This window comes from Cygnus olor, chromosome 14 (assembly GCF_009769625.2).
Source record: "Cygnus olor isolate bCygOlo1 chromosome 14, bCygOlo1.pri.v2, whole genome shotgun sequence".
NCBI classification, from domain to species: domain Eukaryota; kingdom Metazoa; phylum Chordata; class Aves; order Anseriformes; family Anatidae; genus Cygnus; species Cygnus olor.
Window position 1 is genome coordinate 7288928 of NC_049182.1, and position 18856 is coordinate 7307783.

General features: G+C 59.8%; 1 protein-coding gene across 4 annotated transcripts in view; it reads left to right on the plus strand.

The window, feature by feature from the left end:
- LARP1 (La ribonucleoprotein 1, translational regulator) overlaps positions 1–18856 on the plus strand; it is a 45257-nt gene that overhangs the window by 20686 nt on the left and 5715 nt on the right. For 3 of the 4 annotated variants that reach the window (XM_040573660.1, XM_040573663.1, XM_040573664.1), the window contains exons 3-19: positions 7400–7461; positions 8748–8813; positions 9727–9898; positions 10634–10765; positions 10928–11071; positions 11864–12026; positions 12275–12419; positions 12641–12815; positions 13333–13502; positions 13667–14026; positions 15010–15133; positions 15625–15830; positions 15915–16021; positions 16403–16554; positions 16860–17004; positions 17147–17256; positions 17717–17844. In XM_040573660.1, coding sequence (XP_040429594.1) covers positions 7400–7461; positions 8748–8813; positions 9727–9898; positions 10634–10765; positions 10928–11071; positions 11864–12026; positions 12275–12419; positions 12641–12815; positions 13333–13502; positions 13667–14026; positions 15010–15133; positions 15625–15830; positions 15915–16021; positions 16403–16554; positions 16860–17004; positions 17147–17256; positions 17717–17844 — 2561 coding nt within the window. The remainder of the gene's footprint in view (positions 1–7399; positions 7462–8747; positions 8814–9726; positions 9899–10633; positions 10766–10927; positions 11072–11863; positions 12027–12274; positions 12420–12640; positions 12816–13332; positions 13503–13666; positions 14027–15009; positions 15134–15624; positions 15831–15914; positions 16022–16402; positions 16555–16859; positions 17005–17146; positions 17257–17716; positions 17845–18856) is intronic. The other variant, XM_040573662.1, reaches the window with a different exon arrangement.

An 18856-nucleotide genomic window follows, 5' to 3' on the forward strand; every position in this document is an offset into this window, starting at 1 on the left:
GCAGCCCCCAAAGGTGAGCGGGTCGGTTTTTCTTGGGCGTTTTACGAGGAGTCGCGACTCCTGCCGTGTCCTGCGTGTCTGTCCTTGCCGTCCTGTACTGTCCTGTACTTCCTGCTCGCGTCGCCCCTCCCTCTCCCCAGCCGCTGATTTTTTTTTTCAGGTCACGAACTATCAGCTGGGCTCCGGGCCGCCCTGGAGGAGAGCCTGACCCTCAGCCTCCTCCATGACTTGGCTCCTCTGCCTGCCCTCATTCTCCCCGGGCCGCTGCAGCCTCGCTTGGTGCTGAGCGCGCCCCGACGTCCTCCCCGCCCCGCCGCGGAGGCGCCCTTGCTGTGCCTCGGCGCCCCGAGCAGCAGCTGAACCAACTCGCCTCTTTTCTCAGGGTCTGCAGCCCCAGCCTGCCCCTGACGGACGTCCGCAGGTTGCAGGACCGACGTGGCACCTGCCGCTGCGGCTCGCTGCCGGCTTCTCCAGCCCTCTCCATTAACTGTTTAAGCCGCCGGGGAGCGTTTGCAGATGTCCTCGGAGGCATCGGAGCGGCTGGCGTCGCTCTCCTGCGGGATGACGGGGGAATTGCTGGCTCAGTGCTCAGCCGGCCAGGGACGGGCTTGTGCCGGGGAAGCCGGGTCGGGCGCTGGGGCTGGAGCTGTGCGGCACCGTGGGCGCTACTCCCCTCTCCCGGGGACAGCGAGGTGGCTCCGTTTGCGCCCTGGTCGTGACAGCAGGGAGCTGGGCATCCCTGGCTGCGTCCCCGCTGCAGTCTGGGAGCCACCAGCTCTCCCAGCAAAGACCATGGGAGAAGTCAGCTTTCCTTAGAAAACTGGGGAATTTCCTGTTGTCTCCTCCTGTGCGACCCAGGGATCGGTGCAGGGCGCGCGCGTTTGGCGTCTGTGGTGAAAGTTTCCTAGAAATCCTCTTGGGGAAGGATGTCACTTGAAAAGGCGGCCGAAAGATGTCACTTGCCCTTAAGATGGTTCATTTGCTACCTTTAGTAGTAGTCAGCTGTGCCAGGAAAAATCCACAGTGTCCTCGCTGGTGCTGTTAATGCTGGAAGTGCCCGGTGGCATTTCTTTACCCGCTCCTTCCTGACCGCAGCTTGGCTGCAAGCTGAAGGCTTCTTGCCCTGAACTGGAGGGCTGCGGGAGAGGTTTGTGCAGCGCTGGTAAATCCACACCAGTCCTGGGAGCAAACTGGAGCCAGACGCTGCGGATTTGTGCGTGCAGGAGTTTGTAACTCAGTTACAGGCGTTGAGAAGGAAATTCTGTTCGTAGCCTCCCTGTGGCCGGGGCTGCGTGATAACGGGCGCCCCCGCTTGCTGGGAAGCGCTGTGCCCATCTGCGCTGCCTTTGGGCTGCAGTCAGCAGAGGGACAGGCTCTGCAGATTCACCTTCCCCTGCTCGGGAGCCGTCTGAGGAACGTCAGCCGAGGGGGGCGAGGCGTTGTGGAGCTGGGAACAAAGCTCCGGTGCCGCGCTCCCAGCCCAGGGCTCTGGCTCCGTCCCGCTGCCGCCCATCACCCTGCCCTCAGCCTGCCCCTCCGCATTGTCCTGCGGCCAGCCCCTGTGCTCCGGGAGCTTGCTTTAGGACAGCCAGGTAGGAGCGTTCCCGTGCTCTCCGCAGCGCTGTCAGATGCCCTTTTTGAAGTTATTTTTAGCGAGCGATCTTTGCAGCCGTCGCAGAGCTTACATTGCAGAGAAGTGTAGGCAGCTCCTCGCTTCCTTCCCTGTTACAGCAGGGCTTGTGAGGTGGAGCTGTCCGCCGAGGAGCTGCAGAAAATTGCTTGGAAGGCTTTGAGCCGCGGTGCCTGCAGCTTGTCTCGCTCCTGCTGGATGTGCTTCCCACGTGCTTCACGGGATCCTGCTCCGCTCTGCGCGTTGAGGGCTTTTGCTTGGTCCTCACCTCGCCCGTCGTACAGCAGTTTTTCTTGCAAGCGCAAGAAAATTTGCGAAGGTGTTGAAAGTATCCCTCCTAGCAGCTGGCCCTGTCCACGGAGGCGTGCTGCCAGCTGGGAGCTGTGTGACCGCGTGCCCCGGGCAGTGGCGCTGCCTGCAGCTGGTTCCCTGCAGTCCCGGAGCAGGAGCTGCCAGCTGGTCGTGCTGGAAGATTTCCTTGCGGCAGCATCTCGTGCATCTCGTTTAAAACTCCCGGCGAGCTCCGTTCTGGTGCTCCCTTGATTTTCCACGCTCATGCGCGCACCCCTCCGGCTGCAGCTGTGGTTGGGTGGGAGGCAGAGCAGCGCGGCGTTGTGAGCCTGGAGGAGGCGCAGTTTGTGTCCCGGTTTGCCCTGAACCGTGCTGGTTTCGCGTACCCGGTGATGTCCTCAACAAAACGTCAGCATGCGAAGCCAGCCGGTGCTATTAAACCCCATGATTTTCTGATGTGTGCAGAGCTTTGGGACAAGTGTTACAGCACTTGTAACACGGGGGAGGCTGCCATCAGCTTACAGGGCGCGTCTGCCCTGCAGGACTGATCCTACAACCCTCTCTGGAGGAGGCGTGGCGCCGGTGGGCGCAAAGATCACCGGCTGTGGCCCCTGACGCCTGGGCTCGGTCGGGCTCGGCCCTGGCTCGCTCCCTGCTGGATCCCTGCTTCTTGTGGGAGTCGCTCTGCGGGTCAGTGCTGCCCTGTCCCCCAGGGCTGCCCTGCGTGCTGTGTCCCTGGAGGGACTCGTGCCCCGCTCCAGAAGACTCCGAAGGTGTTGGCCGCCTCCAGAGCAAGCGGCTTACCCCCAGGCTGACTTCCTGCGCCTGCACAAAGTCTGCACAAAAATGGTGTGATCGAGCAGTAAAGTAGCATCCTGCACGGCGTGGGAAGGAGGGAGGCTGCTCCGGGGAATCCGGGGCTTCCGGGCTCGTCGCTTCCACCCCGACAGGATCGGCAGCACGGAGCCGTGCCCCTGCCTCGGCCTCTGCAGCGCAAAGTCCAAGCTCTTGGCTGAAAATCCGCCCGCATCAGCAGGTTTTCCTAGATGCCAGCCCGCGGACTAGCAAGGCTCTGGGGCAGGCCTGCTCCCTTCGGGGGGACTCGGGTCCTGGTGACTTGGATCCTGGGGAGGGAAGGATGTGCTGTGTCGGGGCTGGAGCACGTGCAGAGCCCCAGGACTCTGCATTCCTGCGGGCATCGGCTGCCCTTTGAGAGGCTGTCGCGGCTGGAGCGAGAGCGCTTGTCCACGCCGCGCCTGAGCGGGGTGCCAGGAGCAGGCAGGACAGTTCACTTGCTGGAGACGCAGATATTTCTGCTGCGTAATGCCCGCTCCCTGCCCAGCCCTGCCGATCTATTCCACCTCTCCCATCTGCCTTTTCTAAAAATTCTTCGCAGGCTGCAGTGGGTGTACGGGATGGCAGGGAACCAGGCTGGCTGCTGGAGGGTTTGATTTCCCCAGGTGAGGCGGTAAATGTGTCTCGTAGGCCGTGTGCAGTGGTCCTGCAGCAGATCCCTCGCAGGGGAGCACGCTCAGGTGCAGAGCTGTTACTGTGCAGGCTTCAGGTCCTTGTGCAATGTCTGTTCTGCTCCCAGGTATCGGGGGTTTGCTCACCTGGATGCTCCCTTCTTGCCTTGAGGCTTACGAAGACGGCTGCTTTAGTGCAGCCAGCTACCGTCTGGAAGGAAAACGCGAGAGTTTTCACAGCCTCACCCATCTTGGTGTTCAGCAGGTGCTTCGGGCAGTGTTACAAGGCAGGGAGTGCTTTGGCTGCGCCTGGGCCATGGTAGGGGTCTGACGGCAGCGCTGGGCCCAGGATCCCAGTGCTCTCACCCATGCGTTGCCCCCTCGATTGGCAAAGTTGTCCTGGCTTGGCAGCCCCCTGCGAGGACGATCCGATCCCCCCTTGGTGCCGCAGGCAGCAGCAGGCACAGCCTGGGGGGATCAGTTCTGGCAGCCTTGCTCCTGAGGCCAAAGTGCCGGGCTGAGGATGAGCAGGGAGGAGGCCGCGGGTAGTGGTCGGGATCAAAACTTGAGACCTGCTTTCTGTTTCTGACTGCCCTCGCGTCTGCTCTTCGACCTCAGGCAAGCCACTGCTTTCTTCTCTGGCCTCTGTCCCCTTGTCAGGCTTGCACAGCTAAAACATGGCCTTGTTCCCTCTGCAGCCGTCCTGTCCATCCCCTAGCGCAGGGGCAGCCTGGTCTTTGTGTAGGTTCTCAGGCAGCGCTACTGCAACTGAATGGTATTTACTGCAACCGGATAAACCCACCAGGAGCCTTGGGATATGCCAGGGCACAAACCTCCTGCGTCAGTCTCCTGCTAGCATTTACATCAGTCAAAACCTGCGGGCTCTGCACGCCCTGGGAAGTGAAGGGAGGATGGCTTGTGTCCTTCCAGGGTTCTCCCGGGTGCTCGGTCAGGTTTTGAGCAGAGCCATTGATTGCAGGCGGTCCCCCTGCTCTGCTCAGCAAGGAGCTGGGGCGCTGAGCATCCACCTGAGATGACCTCTGCGGGGCTGGGTGCCCCCAGGGCTGCCTGGGGGGTGGCTGCCCTGCACCCTCGCTGCCCCTGCTCTGCCCTGCTCCCTGGCACTGCTGCTGCCTTGGATGGGGTCGGTGTGGCCCCAGAGAGCTGCAGGGGGTGTCCTGGCAGTCCTTTACGTGGTCCCAAGCACCAAAAGGGAAGTGTCTTTTTTTTTTCTTAATTTTTTCATTTCAACTTTTTGCCCTGGACGCCTCTATATGGGTGAGTGACTCCCCGTTGCTCCCCGTTTACCGAGCTGGTGCAGTGACAGAGGGCAGCAGGAGTTTTGCAGCGCAGTTTGGCAGGGGTCCTCCCAGCTGTGTGCCACGGGACGCACGGCTGTCCTTGGGGGAAGGTTTGCTTCTTGCTTCTTTTTTCCAAGCCCGAGTGCACGGCTTAGCCTCGTCTGCCTGCCTGCCAGCACGGTCACACCCCCTCGCTCTCCTGCCTTCGTGTGAGCAGTGCTGATCCCATCCTGATCCCGTCAGAGATCTCGATGGGTCTCGACTCCATCCTGCCCCCACCACATCGCTGGCCTGGCTGCGCTCCCTGGATCAATCCCTCCGTCAGGCCGCGGTGCCCGCACCGCTGCAGTGCTGTGCTCGGCGTGTTTTGTCTTCCCCAGCGCTCTGCACATGCTAATTAGTCCTCTCGGCACCTCTCAGCTAGATAAGGGCTCCCTGTTCCTATCTGGCTGATAAAACAAGTTCTGCTAGTTGCCTTAAATCGGCTCCTCTCTCCCCCGTAAAGATGATGGAGTCCGGGGCACCCACCCCTCTGCCCTGCCTTCCTCTGTTCTGGCAGGGTGTGGGGGGGCCTCTGGGGCCACAAAAGGGCATCTTGCCCCCAAAGATGCTCAAAAACATCTCTGCCTGCGAGGCCCCGGAGCTGAAACACCCGGAGAGGAGGGCAGGGCGCCGTCCCCATCACTGTGGGGCTGCAGCGGGGTGGGGGCAGGCATCCAGCGGGAGGTTTGCAGCGGGCCGGGGAGCCCTGCTGCCCCCCAGCCCTGTGCTCAGCCAGGCTGCGGACTGAGTTCAGTTGTTATTTTATTTTTTCCAGCAGTGCCAGGTCCCTTGGTGCTGTCAGAGCAAGGCAGGTGCTCCCTACCTGCGGAAAACCGGGCCGGCTGCGGGCTTGCGCTGTAGCGCTCGGCGCCTTTTGAAGCTATATTTAGTTGGTGACATCTGTGGGTGTCGAGTGGAAGACTTTTAGGGGCTGGTTTGGAAGTGCTCCTTCTTCCTACGCTGGTAGGGAAGTTTAAAAGCCTCGTGGCAAGCTTTGCGCCGTGGAGCCGGGATTTTCGTTGAGGTGCACGTGGAATAAGTGAGGCGCACGTGGGATCGCCGCTGTTGGGCGGCGGGGGCGGGGGCAGCGGCAGCAGGCTGCGCTGCTCCTGGGGGAAAGGGAAAGGATTTGGGGTCCCAGCTGAGAGCTCGGGCTCTCCCTGGGGTGAAATCCCCACGTGGGAACGAAATCGCCACGTGGGAGCGTTATGAAAGGGAGCTGGGGAGGGGGGAGCGCAGACGGCTCCGTGCTGCAGTGCCTGACTCTGCCTTATTGACACTTCAAAGTCTCCAGCGCGGAGCGAGGCAGGGCCAGCAGGATGAATCATGCGTTTCGAGGCAAGGAAGGGGACCGGTTTTGATCATCTAGGCAAAGTCGACCCGGCTTATGCAGCAGATCAAAGCCGGCTTTGAATGGAGCTAGGTAGGCTATCCAGGGTGGGTCCTGGGGTGTCCCCAGATAGCCCCTGCAATTCTTCGGGGCTCTTTTCCTCACCTTCCCCCTTACACCCTGGTCTGGAGCGCTTTCGTTTTGAACAAAGCCGGCGGAGTTGGTGCTGCAGGGCTGCTGGTGCTGTGCAGAAACGCTCCCTGCTGCCAGCGGGACGGCCCCGGGCCGAGCAGGGGCACAACCAACAGCGGGTGCACGGCACCGTGCTCAGGCTGTCCCTGGAAGCCCCTCGGCCCTGCTGCTGCTCGGAGACCTTCAGCCAAAAGCGGGAGGCGGGAGACAAGTTTCTTTTCCTAGTTTGGGGGTTTTCCTGGTTTTGGGAAGGTGGTGTGCGAACAGGGGCCTGGACAGGTCACAGAGGGACCGCTGCTGAGCACCCTCAGCCGTACTGCCAGGCCCTTACTGCTATGCAGGGCCCGGGGGAGGCAGCGTGCCCTGGAACAAAACCTTGGTGAAACGCTGCGGAGGCTGAAGCTCGTTCTGAGCCTCGTTCCAGCCTTTTTGGGACGGGTGCCGCAGCCTGACCTCGCGTTGTTGTTCTGGCAGGGTCAGTTCCGACAGCAGTTCCCACGCAAGGCTTTTAGGGTATGAGCCTCAAAGCACCCCGGAGGCCCTCGGGTCCCTAATTGCTCTTGGCTGCGGCAGGGTTTAGGCGCTCCTCAGATCCGGCTCCTTCTCTGCGGACGTTCCCTCTCGTGAACCTGCTGCCCCGTGCTGGGACGCACCGGAGATCAAAGCGGGGCACGAGGCGAGCAGCGGCTGCGGGCTGGGCCCACGTGGGTGCGGGGAAGGCCGGCGGTGCCGGGGAGACGCCTTGCCTGGTCAAGGGCATGTTTGTTTTGCTGTGCCGAACAGCCGATCGGGTTCTGCGTGGAGCAGGCTGAACTCTTCGCCACCCCTCTCCCCTGGCTGGCAAGGCCGAGCGGGGAGGGCTGGGCTGAACGCGGGGTGCCGAGGCTCAAGGCCCCGTCTGCTCGGGGAATCGGCCACCTGGGTGAAGCAGGAGGGGCAGGCTGAAGCTTACGGCCTCTTCCCTTGATCGTGATGGGCCCTTCTGAAAGCCAGGGCAGAAGCCGGCTCTGTTTGCTGTTCGCCTCTCTGTTCGTAGCCCTCCTGCGCCGAAGGGGGAGGTGACTTGTGTCCACCCGCCTCCCCGCAGAGCTGACGCTTCCCCAACCCTCAGCTGTGTGGTAACGGCTCTCTTCTCCTCCTTTTGCAGAGCACACGACTCCTGCGAAAGTGGTGAGGGCTGCCAACCCCAGGCAGCGGAAGGGAAGCAAGGTAAGTGCGCCCGCTGCCCCCTCGCTGCCTCCAGCTCCTGGCGCTGGTGTCGGCGCTGTGCGAGCGCCTTGAGGGGTCTGGCAAGCAGACCCCCTTGCGAGCCCAGTTGTGGAGGGGCTGACGTGCTGACCTGCCTGTTAGCATGCAGGAGAACATCCTCTTCTCCACCTCTTAGGCATTTTAGCATCTTGCGTGCTGCGTGGACTGGGTCCTGCCCAGCTGGGCTGGGGGAAGCCTGTTCGTGTCCCCTCTCGAAGGGAGCGCTCAGAGCGTGGTGCTGGGTGTGGAAAGCCTGTCTCTGCAGGCCCCCTTTTGTCCCTCTCCGGTCTGTTCTTTACTGGCACACAGAGAGCTAGGGTAATTGAGTTCCAACAAAGCAACTCCTCTGGAAGAACCAGGGCGATCTGTTCCAGAGGCTCAACGTGTGGTGGAGGAACAGTTGCTCCTTGAGAGTGTTGCGTGCAGTCGGGGCACGGCTAGGAAACCTGCCTCCCGGGGAGAGAAGCATGGCACCTGAACGTAGAGACGTGGTCTTACGGGCAATTTGGTGACTCCAAATGAAATTAGAAGTAATAGTCCCCTCAAGGGCAAGGAGGAGTTTCTGTGCCCAGATCGTTGTAAATTCAGTGCCCAGCCGTGATTCGTTGCATACCCGGGCAGCTGTTCTTAGGTCCTGTCCTTGTGCAGCTCTCCATCCTGCTTCCAGCAGCACGTCTGTTCGGAAAACTGGGGGAGGTGGAAATGCTGACGGTGGCCTGGTCGTTCTGCTACCAGATCCCTTTGCTTTGCTGTTGCCAACACGTGCTTGCAGCTGGGCACTTAAATGAAGCTAAGCCTGGCCGTAACTTGCCACCAGGTGGAGACAGCTGCTTTGATGGGATGCCAGGGCTTCAGGTGGATTAAGGATGCTGAAAGTTGTTTGCTTTCCCTGTCCAGGGGACAAAGACTGTGATGAGTTACCTTGGGCAGCTCAGTGCCGTAAGCCCTCGCGGAGGCAAAAAGCTTGGTGGGAGCTGGAAGCTTACAGGGCTGGTGGCAGCCCCACAGCAATCCATGACAGACATAAACTTACCGGCGGTTATTGGGGATTAGCTTGGGCATTACATGGGTGGGGAGAGAGGTTTGTGCAGTTTGGGTGTGATGCCCAAACCTCCTGGGGACAGCTGTTTGCAGGACACCGGTGGGTGATGGCAATGGCAGCGTGTCTGGGAGGGCTTCTGGCTGCTGATCCAGGGAATGGCACCCACGGTTTGTGTACTAATGAGGCCTTTTCCTTTGGATACAAGGTTGGTGACTTTGGTGATGCTACGAATTGGCCTACACCTGGAGAAATAGCCCACAAGAGCGTCCAGGTGAGAACACAAAATCCTCAGCCGTTGTCTGACCGAGCTCCAGTATTTTGCTCCCCTTGTAGCGTGCCCAGGGAGGCTGCGTGCTTGGCAGGCGCCTCTGCACGCTGATCCTCCAACGTAGCAGCACCAGGGGCTTGCTCAGCTGAGCAGGATCAGGCCCTCGCAGACCTCCCTGTCCCTCTGTGGCACTGGGAGCTCTGCTGAGCCGGGCTGCTCGGGGTGCTTAGTGCCAGCGCGGAGGCATCCAGGAATAGCTGGGTGCAGGGGATTGCCTTTTAGGGCTGCCCTGCGCATCGGGCTCCTTCCCTGGGCGCTATTCTGGGAGCGTGGAGCCCGGTCTAAAGCCCCGGGCTTGGCAGAGCAGGTAGGGCAGCTCCCAGACCCGCTCTCCTTGGGGCTGCTCAGTGCAAGAGGGGACCTGGGCAGTAGCTGTGACTTCCAGTGGGGAAACTGAAAAGACCTGTGAGAAAGGGCTTGGGGCACGGGGAGAGGGGGGGGCTTTCCTACTGCAGACATGGGTGGTGTTGAAACCTTTCTATTTTGGGATGCTGCTTCGCAAGCTCCTGGCCGTGTGTCAGGGCACGAGGGTCACTCGCCCTCTTGCCCCTGTCAGAGTCTGGTCCCTTCTAGGAACCACCCGTCCGGGAGCACCAGGCCTCCCTGGCAGCCCTTCTCTGTAGCACTGTGCCTGGCACTCGTGCCTCGGCTTGGGCACTTCCCAGCATCCATGGAGCACCTCGCCCTGGTCAGACACGAGCCCTTCCCCAGGAACAGGATAGCTCTGGGGAGCATGACGCTGGGGTGCCCTCAACCTAGGGCAAGATCCTCCTGTTCCTTCTCTGACTTGGATTGCTGGGCTCTGCCTCCAGCTTCTCACACCCCTCGCATTTTTCCTGTGTTGATGTGCCTCCAGCAGCCACACAAAGCTCCTTCCCTCCGGAAACTGCCTGTCAAGAAAGACATGAAAGAACAGGAGAAAGGAGATGGGAGCGATGGCAAAGAGAGCCTGAAAACCAAATCGGATGAGTCTGGGGAGGAGAAGAATGGTGACGATGACAACCAGAAGTCAGCCCAGAAGAAGAAAGGTAATGCAGGACGATGCAGACTCATGGCACAGACCGGCCCTGGGCTTAGCCTGCCCCCCCTCTGCAGCCCAAAGCCAGTTGGAAGTGTCTGCTGCTTACCCCGTGGGCCTTGCCGTGGGCTGTGGTCTCAGTGCAGGGATAGCTGTGGTGGGAAGGTGTTTGCAGGCAAAATGCCATTTTAATGTCTGGAGGGGCTCAGGTAGCTGCCCGGGGGCAATGAGTAAGGGTCTGATCTCTGGGGTGGCCTTGCTAGAGGGTGCCTGTTCAGCACCCTCTTGAAGTAAGCGGGTGAGCGCGTAGAGCAGGGCCCAGTGGGTATGTCTGCGCATCTGTCTGGGGAGCAGGGCAGCAGTCTGCCTTCTCGTGTGTGTTCCACGGTGGCACAGAAAAGCCCCTGGCTTTGGGTTGCATCGCCTGTGGTTGATACGTGGGCTTCGTTTAGCCTGAGCCTCAGCGGGTGGAAAGGGGGAGAGGAAGGACAAGTGCTACAAAGCCACAGCAGGGTCTTGTACCCTGCTGCTCCGTGCCTGAGAGCCCCAGCTGGACCCTTTCAGCATCCTCGTGGTGCCCCTCGTACAGTTTTGGTGACAGCAAGGCCCTGAGGGATGTCCAAGGAGAGGTTTGGTTTGAATGGCCCTGCTGCTTCCCACATGGGGTGCGTGGAGGGAAGGGCCTGTGGGGTAGAAGCAGCCGCTCTCTGAACCTGTGTCACACCCAAATTCTGTCCTTTTGCAGGCAACAAACACAAGTGGGTCCCTTTGCAGATAGACATGAAGTCAGAGGTGCCTCGGGACAAAACGGCCTCGCGGAACAACCGGCAGAACGAGCAGCACAGGCACCCTTCCAACAACCGCGGCGAGCTGAAAGGTGGGCGCTCGGGGTGGGACCCCCGCTCTCCCTCCCCGGCCACAGGGAGGGATCCAAACGCTTCTGTGCGTCCAAAGAGCTCCGAGAGCAGCTGGCTTCATCCGGGGAGGTGCCTTCACCCTGTAACACCCCTCCTGCCTCTCTGTTCCCCGTCTGCTGCAGGCTGGCACCCGGACAACAAGCACGAGCGCAGCTGGCAGGACCACGACGAGACCTCCAGCGTGAAGAGCGAGGGGGGAGCCGTGCGAGGAGCCTTCCGCGGCCGAGGCAGGGGCCGTGGCAGGGGCCGGGGCCGCGGCAGAGGAGGTACTCGGTGTTCGTGTGGCCTTATGGCAGAGAGAGAGCAGGACACGTGCCGAAGCGTGCAGGGCAGTGTGCGTGTGAGCCGGGCTCTGAAGCAGGCTGGGAGGGCAGGGCGCTGCGGGGGGCAGAGCAGTGTTGTGGCAGGTCATCCCAGCTGGAGAGCACGAGCTGCCGTTCCCTGGCCAAGGAGGACTCTAGATGTGAGATCCCCTGTGAGGAGCTACGTGCTGCTCTGGAGGTGGTGTCCTGCTGAGCTGATTTTACTAACAGCAAATTATTCTTGTTAGTATTTTAATAAAGGCAAATGTCTTCCCTTTACTCAGGCCAAGCTCCTCCACCTGTTTTCTGCCCCCTGCAGCGCCCCCACGTGCAGCGGTTAAAGCATGCTGATACTCTGCGTAGGCTTTGGCACGTTGAGAGCCGGGCAGGAGTCTTTGCTTTTATGGGGAAGAGCGTCTGCAGGGGCGTTTGGTAGGGCTGTGTCTGTGTGCACCCTGACATAGCTTCAGTGCAGGGCCTTGGCGTGTTACCTAGGCTAGCCAGGTGCCCCTGGATCAGAGGGTGCTTGGCCTCTCTGCGTTATGTTGAGGCTTTGCTGGGATCCCTTCTGCAGCAAAGGCTGAGGGCAGTGGGCTGAGGGATGGGTCAGCGGTGCCCCGTTCTGTGCTGTAATAGGGGCCCAGGGACGGTGCGGAGGGAGCTGTTAGTGCAGGAGCCTGGCCCCACGTGGCAGCACGGCCTGGCAGGTCCTGGGCTCTGTGCTGACCAGGGGGTTCCCTTGTCGGTGTCTTGCAGCGCACTTTGACTACCAGTATGGGTACCGGAAATTTGAGGGCTCGGACGGCTCCCGCACCCAGAAGTACGCTAGCAACATCACTTACTACTTCGACAACATCAGCAGCACCGAGCTCTACAGCGTGGACCAGGAACTGCTCAAGGACTACATCAAGCGCCAAATGTAAGCGCCGCCCCTCCTCGTGGGAGCGTTGTTTGGTGGTGGGGTGTTCGCTGCCCTCCCTGGAGGCTGTGTGGCTGATCCCTGGAGTAGGGTTAGGGCCGAGGAGTGTTTGCTCTCTGCCGTGCGGCTTGTTGCATCCGTGGGCTGTCTCTGTTCAGCCTTGAGCAGACGTGGGAGGGATTGTTTCCGTGAGGATGGCCTGAGGAAGGTAGCTGGAGGTGCCTCTCACTGATGTGTTGTCCGTGCAGAGAATATTACTTCAGCGTGGACAACCTGGAGCGAGACTTCTTCCTGCGTCGCAAGATGGACTCGGACGGCTTCCTGCCCATCACCCTGATTGCCAGCTTCCACCGGGTGCAGGCGCTGACCACTGACATCAGCCTCATCATCAAGGTGAGGGCAAGGACAGCCGAACTTCTGTCTTCTTTGGCTTCTTGCTGTCCCTGTCTCAGGCCTGTTTTCCAGCCGGGTCGTGGGTGAGATCCGAGTGGCACCTTCCCTTGTCCTTCACCTGCTCCCTACTCCTCCCGGACCACCTAGGGAGAAAGATCTGGGGCTGAGCCTCTGTGTGCCAAAGCAGGACTTTGAGTTAACTCGGTATCGCTTGGTTGTAGGCCCTGAAGGACAGCAAGGTGGTGGAAATCGTGGACCAGAAGATCAGAAGAAAAGAGCAGCCAGAAAAATGGGCTCTGCCTGGCCCTCCCATGGCAGACTACACACAGACGGACTTCTCGCAGTTCATCAACTGCCCTGAATTTGTGCCCCGGCAAAGCTTCCAGAAGGAGACAGGTGAGTGTAGAGGGAAGTGTGGGACCCAGAGTAGGTGACACAGCTGATGGGAGAGACTGAGCCACGAGTGTTCCTCGAGGCAGGGCTCTGCCGTTTGGTTTCAGGGTCTGGGCTTGAGAGGCCAAGCAGGGGATCTGCTTGGTGGTGTCGTAAGAGTTGGTTTTGGCAGGAGATCTGTTAGATCTGGTCTCGCTGGCTCCAGGCTGTCACGGGAAGGTTTCCCTGGGAGCAGCAAAGTCACCACCTGCTTTAGGGCTCTCTGCATTTTTTGGGAAACCCACGCCTGCAGAGTTCTGTGGTCACCACCAGCATCACAGCCTTAACCAGAGTTTGTTTTTCTGCACTCTGGGGCAATGCGCGGGTAAGCCGGGATGATCCTGCCTGGGCTGCTGGGTGTTGACATGTCCCACAAGCTGTGCTGTCAAAATAACTCCGTCTAGGTTGGGTGCTTTAAGTATACAACTCCACAGGCTCTCTGCCTCCTTCTAAAACATCTTGTGGCTCTTGTCAACTCTAGAGTCCGCTCCTGGCTCCCCGCGTCCTGCCAGCCCGGTGCCCACCAAGACGGAGGAGGTCAGTAACCTGAAGACGATGCCCAAGGGCCTGTCCGCCAGCCTGCCGGACCTGGATTCAGAGACGTGGATCGAAGTGAAGAAGAGGCCTCGGCCCTCTCCTGCCAGGCCCAAGGTGTGTAGCGGCTGTTGGGGCGGGGGTCTGCCGGTTGTCTGAGTGACTTTAACTGCAGGCAAGCAGCAGTTTTCAGGCCGCATGAAGTCTGTTGGTCACGGGAGTGATGTCCTGGTCTCTGCTGTCCCCATTCACTGTATCACCATTGCCTCCCCTACCTACAGAAACCAGAGGAGTCAAAGACCCCGCAGCAGCAGAAGCAAAAGGACCAAGACGAACCCGAGGAGTTGGATTTCCTCTTCGACGAGGAGATGGAGCAGATGGACGGCCGCAAGAACACGTTCACCGACTGGTCAGACGAGGATTCGGATTATGAAATCGATGATCGGGATGTGAACAAGATCCTCATCGTGACGCAGACGCCTCCTTACCTGCGCCGGCATCCTGGCGGGGACCGGACTGGCAACCATACATCCAGGGCTAAAATGAGCTCAGAGCTGGCCAAGGTGATCAACGACGGGCTGTACTACTACGAGCAAGACCTGTGGACGGAGCAGTTTGAGCCGGAGTACTCGCAGATCAAGGTGAGGGCGGCTGATCCGGGGAATGGAGCTTGTGGCTCCTCACAGGGAGCCTTGTGTGCTGCACATTGGCCTCCGTGGCGGTTCGGGGTGATACAGGAGGTCCCAGCCCGAGCGTAGGGTAGAGCTCAGCTGGGATTAATCCTCTTGCAGAGCTCAGGATTCCTGGCTCCCAGTGTCATGCTCTGCTATGTAGAGGATAAATACAGCTCTGTAAAGTGCTGTAAGGCTGCAGCCAGTTAGACGAGGTGCTGGTAATGAGGTGACCTGGCAAATGTGCTGTCTGCCAGGGTCTTGCCTGTTGGAGACCGCAGTAGCGTGCGGGCAGTGCCAGACTGCTGGAGGGAGCCGGATGTCTGTAGCGCCCAGCGCTTGATGACACGGTCCCTTGAGACCTCACTTACTGGGGATGGGTTCATTGACGACTGGGCCACACTTGGCTCATTGTCTTCCCCGTTTTTCTGCCAGTTTTCATAGACTTGGGCTTTTTATAGAAAGCCCATCTGCTTCTCTGAAATACTCGAGTCCCAGGTTGGTGGCAGTCACGGTAAGGAACTTGCCTAGACTGCAGTGACTGAGGTTAAATGGGAGCGTTGTGGCTGCGAGGGTGCGGGAAGGAGGCTGTAGGGACAGCAGAAGAGGGTGGCAGGGACAGCAGGGTCCTGGCTGAGCAGGGGCTACCGAGCTTGCCTCAAACACTGCTTGTGATGAGGAGTGAAGCTGTCTTGTAGGATCTGGGAAAGCCTGGGCCTAATGGGAGAAGCAAGCAGCTCAGACGTGGTCCGTGTAGGGCCCTGTTGTATGTCCACCGTTTCCTCTTAACCTCTGAGCAACGTGGCACCCTCCTGGGCACCCAGGCCCCGTCGCTGCATTTTGTGCTCAGCGTTGTGGCTGTTGCACAAGCAGAGCGGTGGTCACGATGAGCTGTTGAGATGAGGGGAGAAGAGGGCAGTTGGTTGCTTCATCGTCTTCCTCTTCCAATGCAGCAAGAGGTGGAGAACTTCAAGAAGGTGAACATGATCAGCAGGGAGCAGTTCGATACCCTGACCCCAGAGCCCCCTGTGGATCCAAACCAGGAGGTCCCTCCTGGCCCCCCCAGGTTCCAGCAAGGTAAGAGACAGCGGGAACGGGTAGGGCTCAATTTGTCCCCTTCTTCCTCAGGGGTTCAACGGCAGCTGAGGGGAGGAAGGAAGTAGGGCCACGGGGTATTTCTGGGAGAGGGAACCATCCTTCCCAGAGCAGTGGTGTTCTCCCAGCTGAACGTTTTGGAGATCCAGAAGCAGGAGTGTCCCCACTGAGTGAGGAAACTTGGGCACGCTTCCATGTAACACCATGGATGTGACTTTCGTCTTGGGACCCTCCCATCACACTTCCCTCTGTGGCCTGCCCTTCTCCTAGAAGATACTTTGCAGGGACCCTGGAAGCTCCGGTTTTGGGCTGTCTGGCCAGGCTGGTCACAGACTGGGTGTCAAGCTGCTTGTCTCAGGAGGGTTGGGGTGTGTCCATGAGTTCTTGCCCCCCAAAATGCCCGTTCCTTGGCTGCAGTGGTGCTCTTTGTGCTCAGAGCTCCGTTTGACACGGTGGGGGGTTTCTCTCTGCAGTACCCACAGACGCGTTGGCTAACAAGCTGTTTGGAGTCCCCGAACCTTCCACCATCGCCCGGTCTTTGCCTACAACCGTACCAGAATCACCCAACTATCGCAACGCCAGGACCCCCCGGACCCCTCGCACGCCGCAGCTGAAGGACCCGACCCAGACCCCCCGGTTCTACCCGGTGGTGAAGGAGGGCAGGACAATAGATGCCAAGGTGGGACCAGGGCTGGGAGGCTGGGGCTCCCAGGTGGGGCCTGGAGAGGCAGGGGACGCATCCCTGATGCCCCGTGTCTTGCAGACCCCACGGAAGAGGAAGACGAGGCACAGTTCAAACCCCCCGATGGAGTGCCACGTGGGCTGGGTGATGGACTCGCGGGAGCACAGGCCCCGAACCGCCTCTATCAGGTACCGGAGATGGGAGCCGCGGGGTCGTGGAGGGACCTGAAACACCAAAGGGAGCAAGGCGGGGAAGGAAGGGGAAGGGCAGCGTTTGGTCTTGCAGGGGAGATCTCCTGTTAGGCTGCAGAACGGGGTTGGACCTGTTTTGTTCTTCCTGGAGGGAGCTGAGGGGAGTCTGAGGCTTTGCAATAATAATAAGAGACTTGTTCGGGAACACCGGTTCCTTTCCTAGTAGGAGACCACTTATCTCAGGCCCCAAACCCAGAGCAGATGCAGTCCCAGGGAGTTGGTGGGAACAACAAACGAGTGCTGCGGGGCGGAGTGTGATCCCGCTGTGCTGCTGGCTGGGTACAAGGAAAGGGCTTGACAGGGGTCTTCTGTGCGCAGCTCCAGCCCCTCAGAGGGGACCCCAGCTGTCGGAAGCTACGGCTGCACCCCGCAGTCCCTGCCCAAGTTCCAACACCCTTCCCACGAGCTGCTCAAGGAGAACGGCTTCACGCAACATGTCTACCACAAGTACCGTCGGCGCTGCCTTAACGGTAGGTGTGGTGGGATGCCGGCACCACTGGGTTTGGGGCTGGGTGCTTGTGACTTGCTGTGCTGGGGTGCAGGGTTTGGCAGCAGAGCTTGCACACAGAGGTAAATAGGGTCCTATAGGACAACCCTGCTGGCAGCTGACGTTTTCCATGTTTTTTCGTTCTGTTCTGTGATTCCCCATTGCCTGGAAAGTGAGCTGTGGTTTGGGGTGTCCAGCAACAGGGGCTGGGTGTAGTCCCAGAGCCCTCCTGTGTGCGAGCCCCCGTGCACTGATCTGTTTTCTGATGAGTCCCTCTCCCCTAAACAGAGCGGAAACGACTGGGCATCGGTCAGTCCCAGGAGATGAACACGCTCTTCCGGTTCTGGTCCTTCTTCCTACGAGATCACTTCAACAAGAAAATGTACGAGGAATTCAAGCAACTGGCTGTGGAGGATGGAAAGGAGGGATACAGGTAGGAGAGGAGGGACAGAGTGGCCTTACTTGGGAGGGGAGTGAGGGAAAAGAGGTGTGGTTTGTTTGTTTTTATGATACACAGCAGGAGCCAGGTGTTATGTGCACCAGTGTCTGAGCACTGCGTGTTCTCCCGTTCCCAGGTACGGTCTGGAGTGCCTTTTCAGATACTACAGCTATGGGCTGGAGAAGAAATTCCGGCCAGACATATTTAAGGACTTTCAAGAAGAGACCATCAAGGATTACGAAGCTGGTAAGTGCCTCCTTTGGCTTCTCCTGTGCTTAGCAGCGATGTAGCCCAGATGTGTGGCTGCCCCGTGCCTCCTTTCATGGCTTTATGGCAGCTGCGTAGTGCTGTGTGACAGTGACGGGCTGTCCCTCAGCATTGCTGGTGGTGAGAAACGCTCCTGTGCAGAGCAGAGCTCTGAGACGGAACGGTGGGTGCTCGGTGGCCTGAGGGCTGTTGGGGGTGTGGAGGTAGGTGGTGGAAGGCCATGGCTTTCCCACGGCTCACCACGATCACCTACCCAGTCACAGAGCCTGGGGACACCCCCATCGAGAGGGCTGCCCAGTGCCTGCGTAGGATGCTTTGCTCCAGGTTCTCTGCATTGACTCGGTTGTGCCGGCCGGTGGGACAGGAGGGCTCGTGGGGCGAGCAGTAAGCCTTGAGGAGGGAGTTCTGACCCCCGGTTTGATTTTCTCCCCCCCTTCAGGTCAGCTCTACGGGCTGGAAAAGTTCTGGGCCTTCCTAAAATATTCCAAAGCCAAAAACCTGGACATCAACAGCAAACTGCAAGAATACCTCAGCAAGTTCAAGCGCCTCGAGGACTTCCGAGTGGACGTGAGTAGAAGCAGTGCCCGCACCACGCTGACGGCCCCCCCAAACACCCCGCAGCCTCTGCAAGGACAGAGGCTTTCAGGGCCCGGTCCCCAGCAGTGCCGGCCAGGGGCTGGGTGACACCTAGTGTCGTGCCCCATCACTGCAGCTGGGCCAGGAACCAGCGGCCTCAGCGCTTCCAGGCCTCGTGTCATCCTTCAGCAGCTGCGTCGCTGAGACAGCGATGTTCAGCCCTGATTAGCCCCTGGGATTTTTGTTCAAGCAGCCCCGCGTGGTTCCCTTTCCCCAGGGCCTTCCCCTGTGCTGAGGCTGGGCACGGCAGGGCTGTGCTGACGTTTCTGCCAGCCCACCAGGTGCTGAGGCTCACACAGCATCCTTGGAGCACAAGGACATGAGCAGACAAGGGTGAAGGTTGGGAGATGTGACTCACACGGGGGCAGAAAGCTACTGGGTGGGGGAAGGAGGATGCCTGTTGGTTTGGATGGAGCAGCACGTGCTGCCCGCGCTGACACACGCTGGGTCTCTTCCTGCTGCTCCTTGGGTCTTTCGGATGCTGCCAGAGCCATCAGTCAGGCTTCCAGTCACTGCTGCCTCGGTGTCTGTAGAGCAAAGCAGTTGCTGCGAGGTTTGAGCATTGCACATCCACTTCAGGGCAGCTCTCTGGGGAAAGGGATGAGTGCATCTTCCCTGATGAGCTGGAGAGAGAGAGGAAGAAAAAGAGCCTTAATGGCTTGAGTGGAGCCAGCCTCGTGCAGACTTTGGCTCCCAGACTCCTGGATCATGCCCCTTTGTGGCGGAGGGAGGTGCCTAAGAGCAAGTTGTCACCCTTGTGCTCTCTTGGAAGGCTGTCAGCAAATCTGTCAGTGGTGGATGTGGAGAGGAGGGCAGCTGTCCCAGTACTGCGTGCTTGGGGCGGGTACGTGTGTTCCCTGTGGGCCGCAGAGGCTGCAGACAGGCTTGCAGCAAGGCTGCCTTCTAATCCGGGGGGAGGAAATGCGTTTTGAGGCGGCTGTGC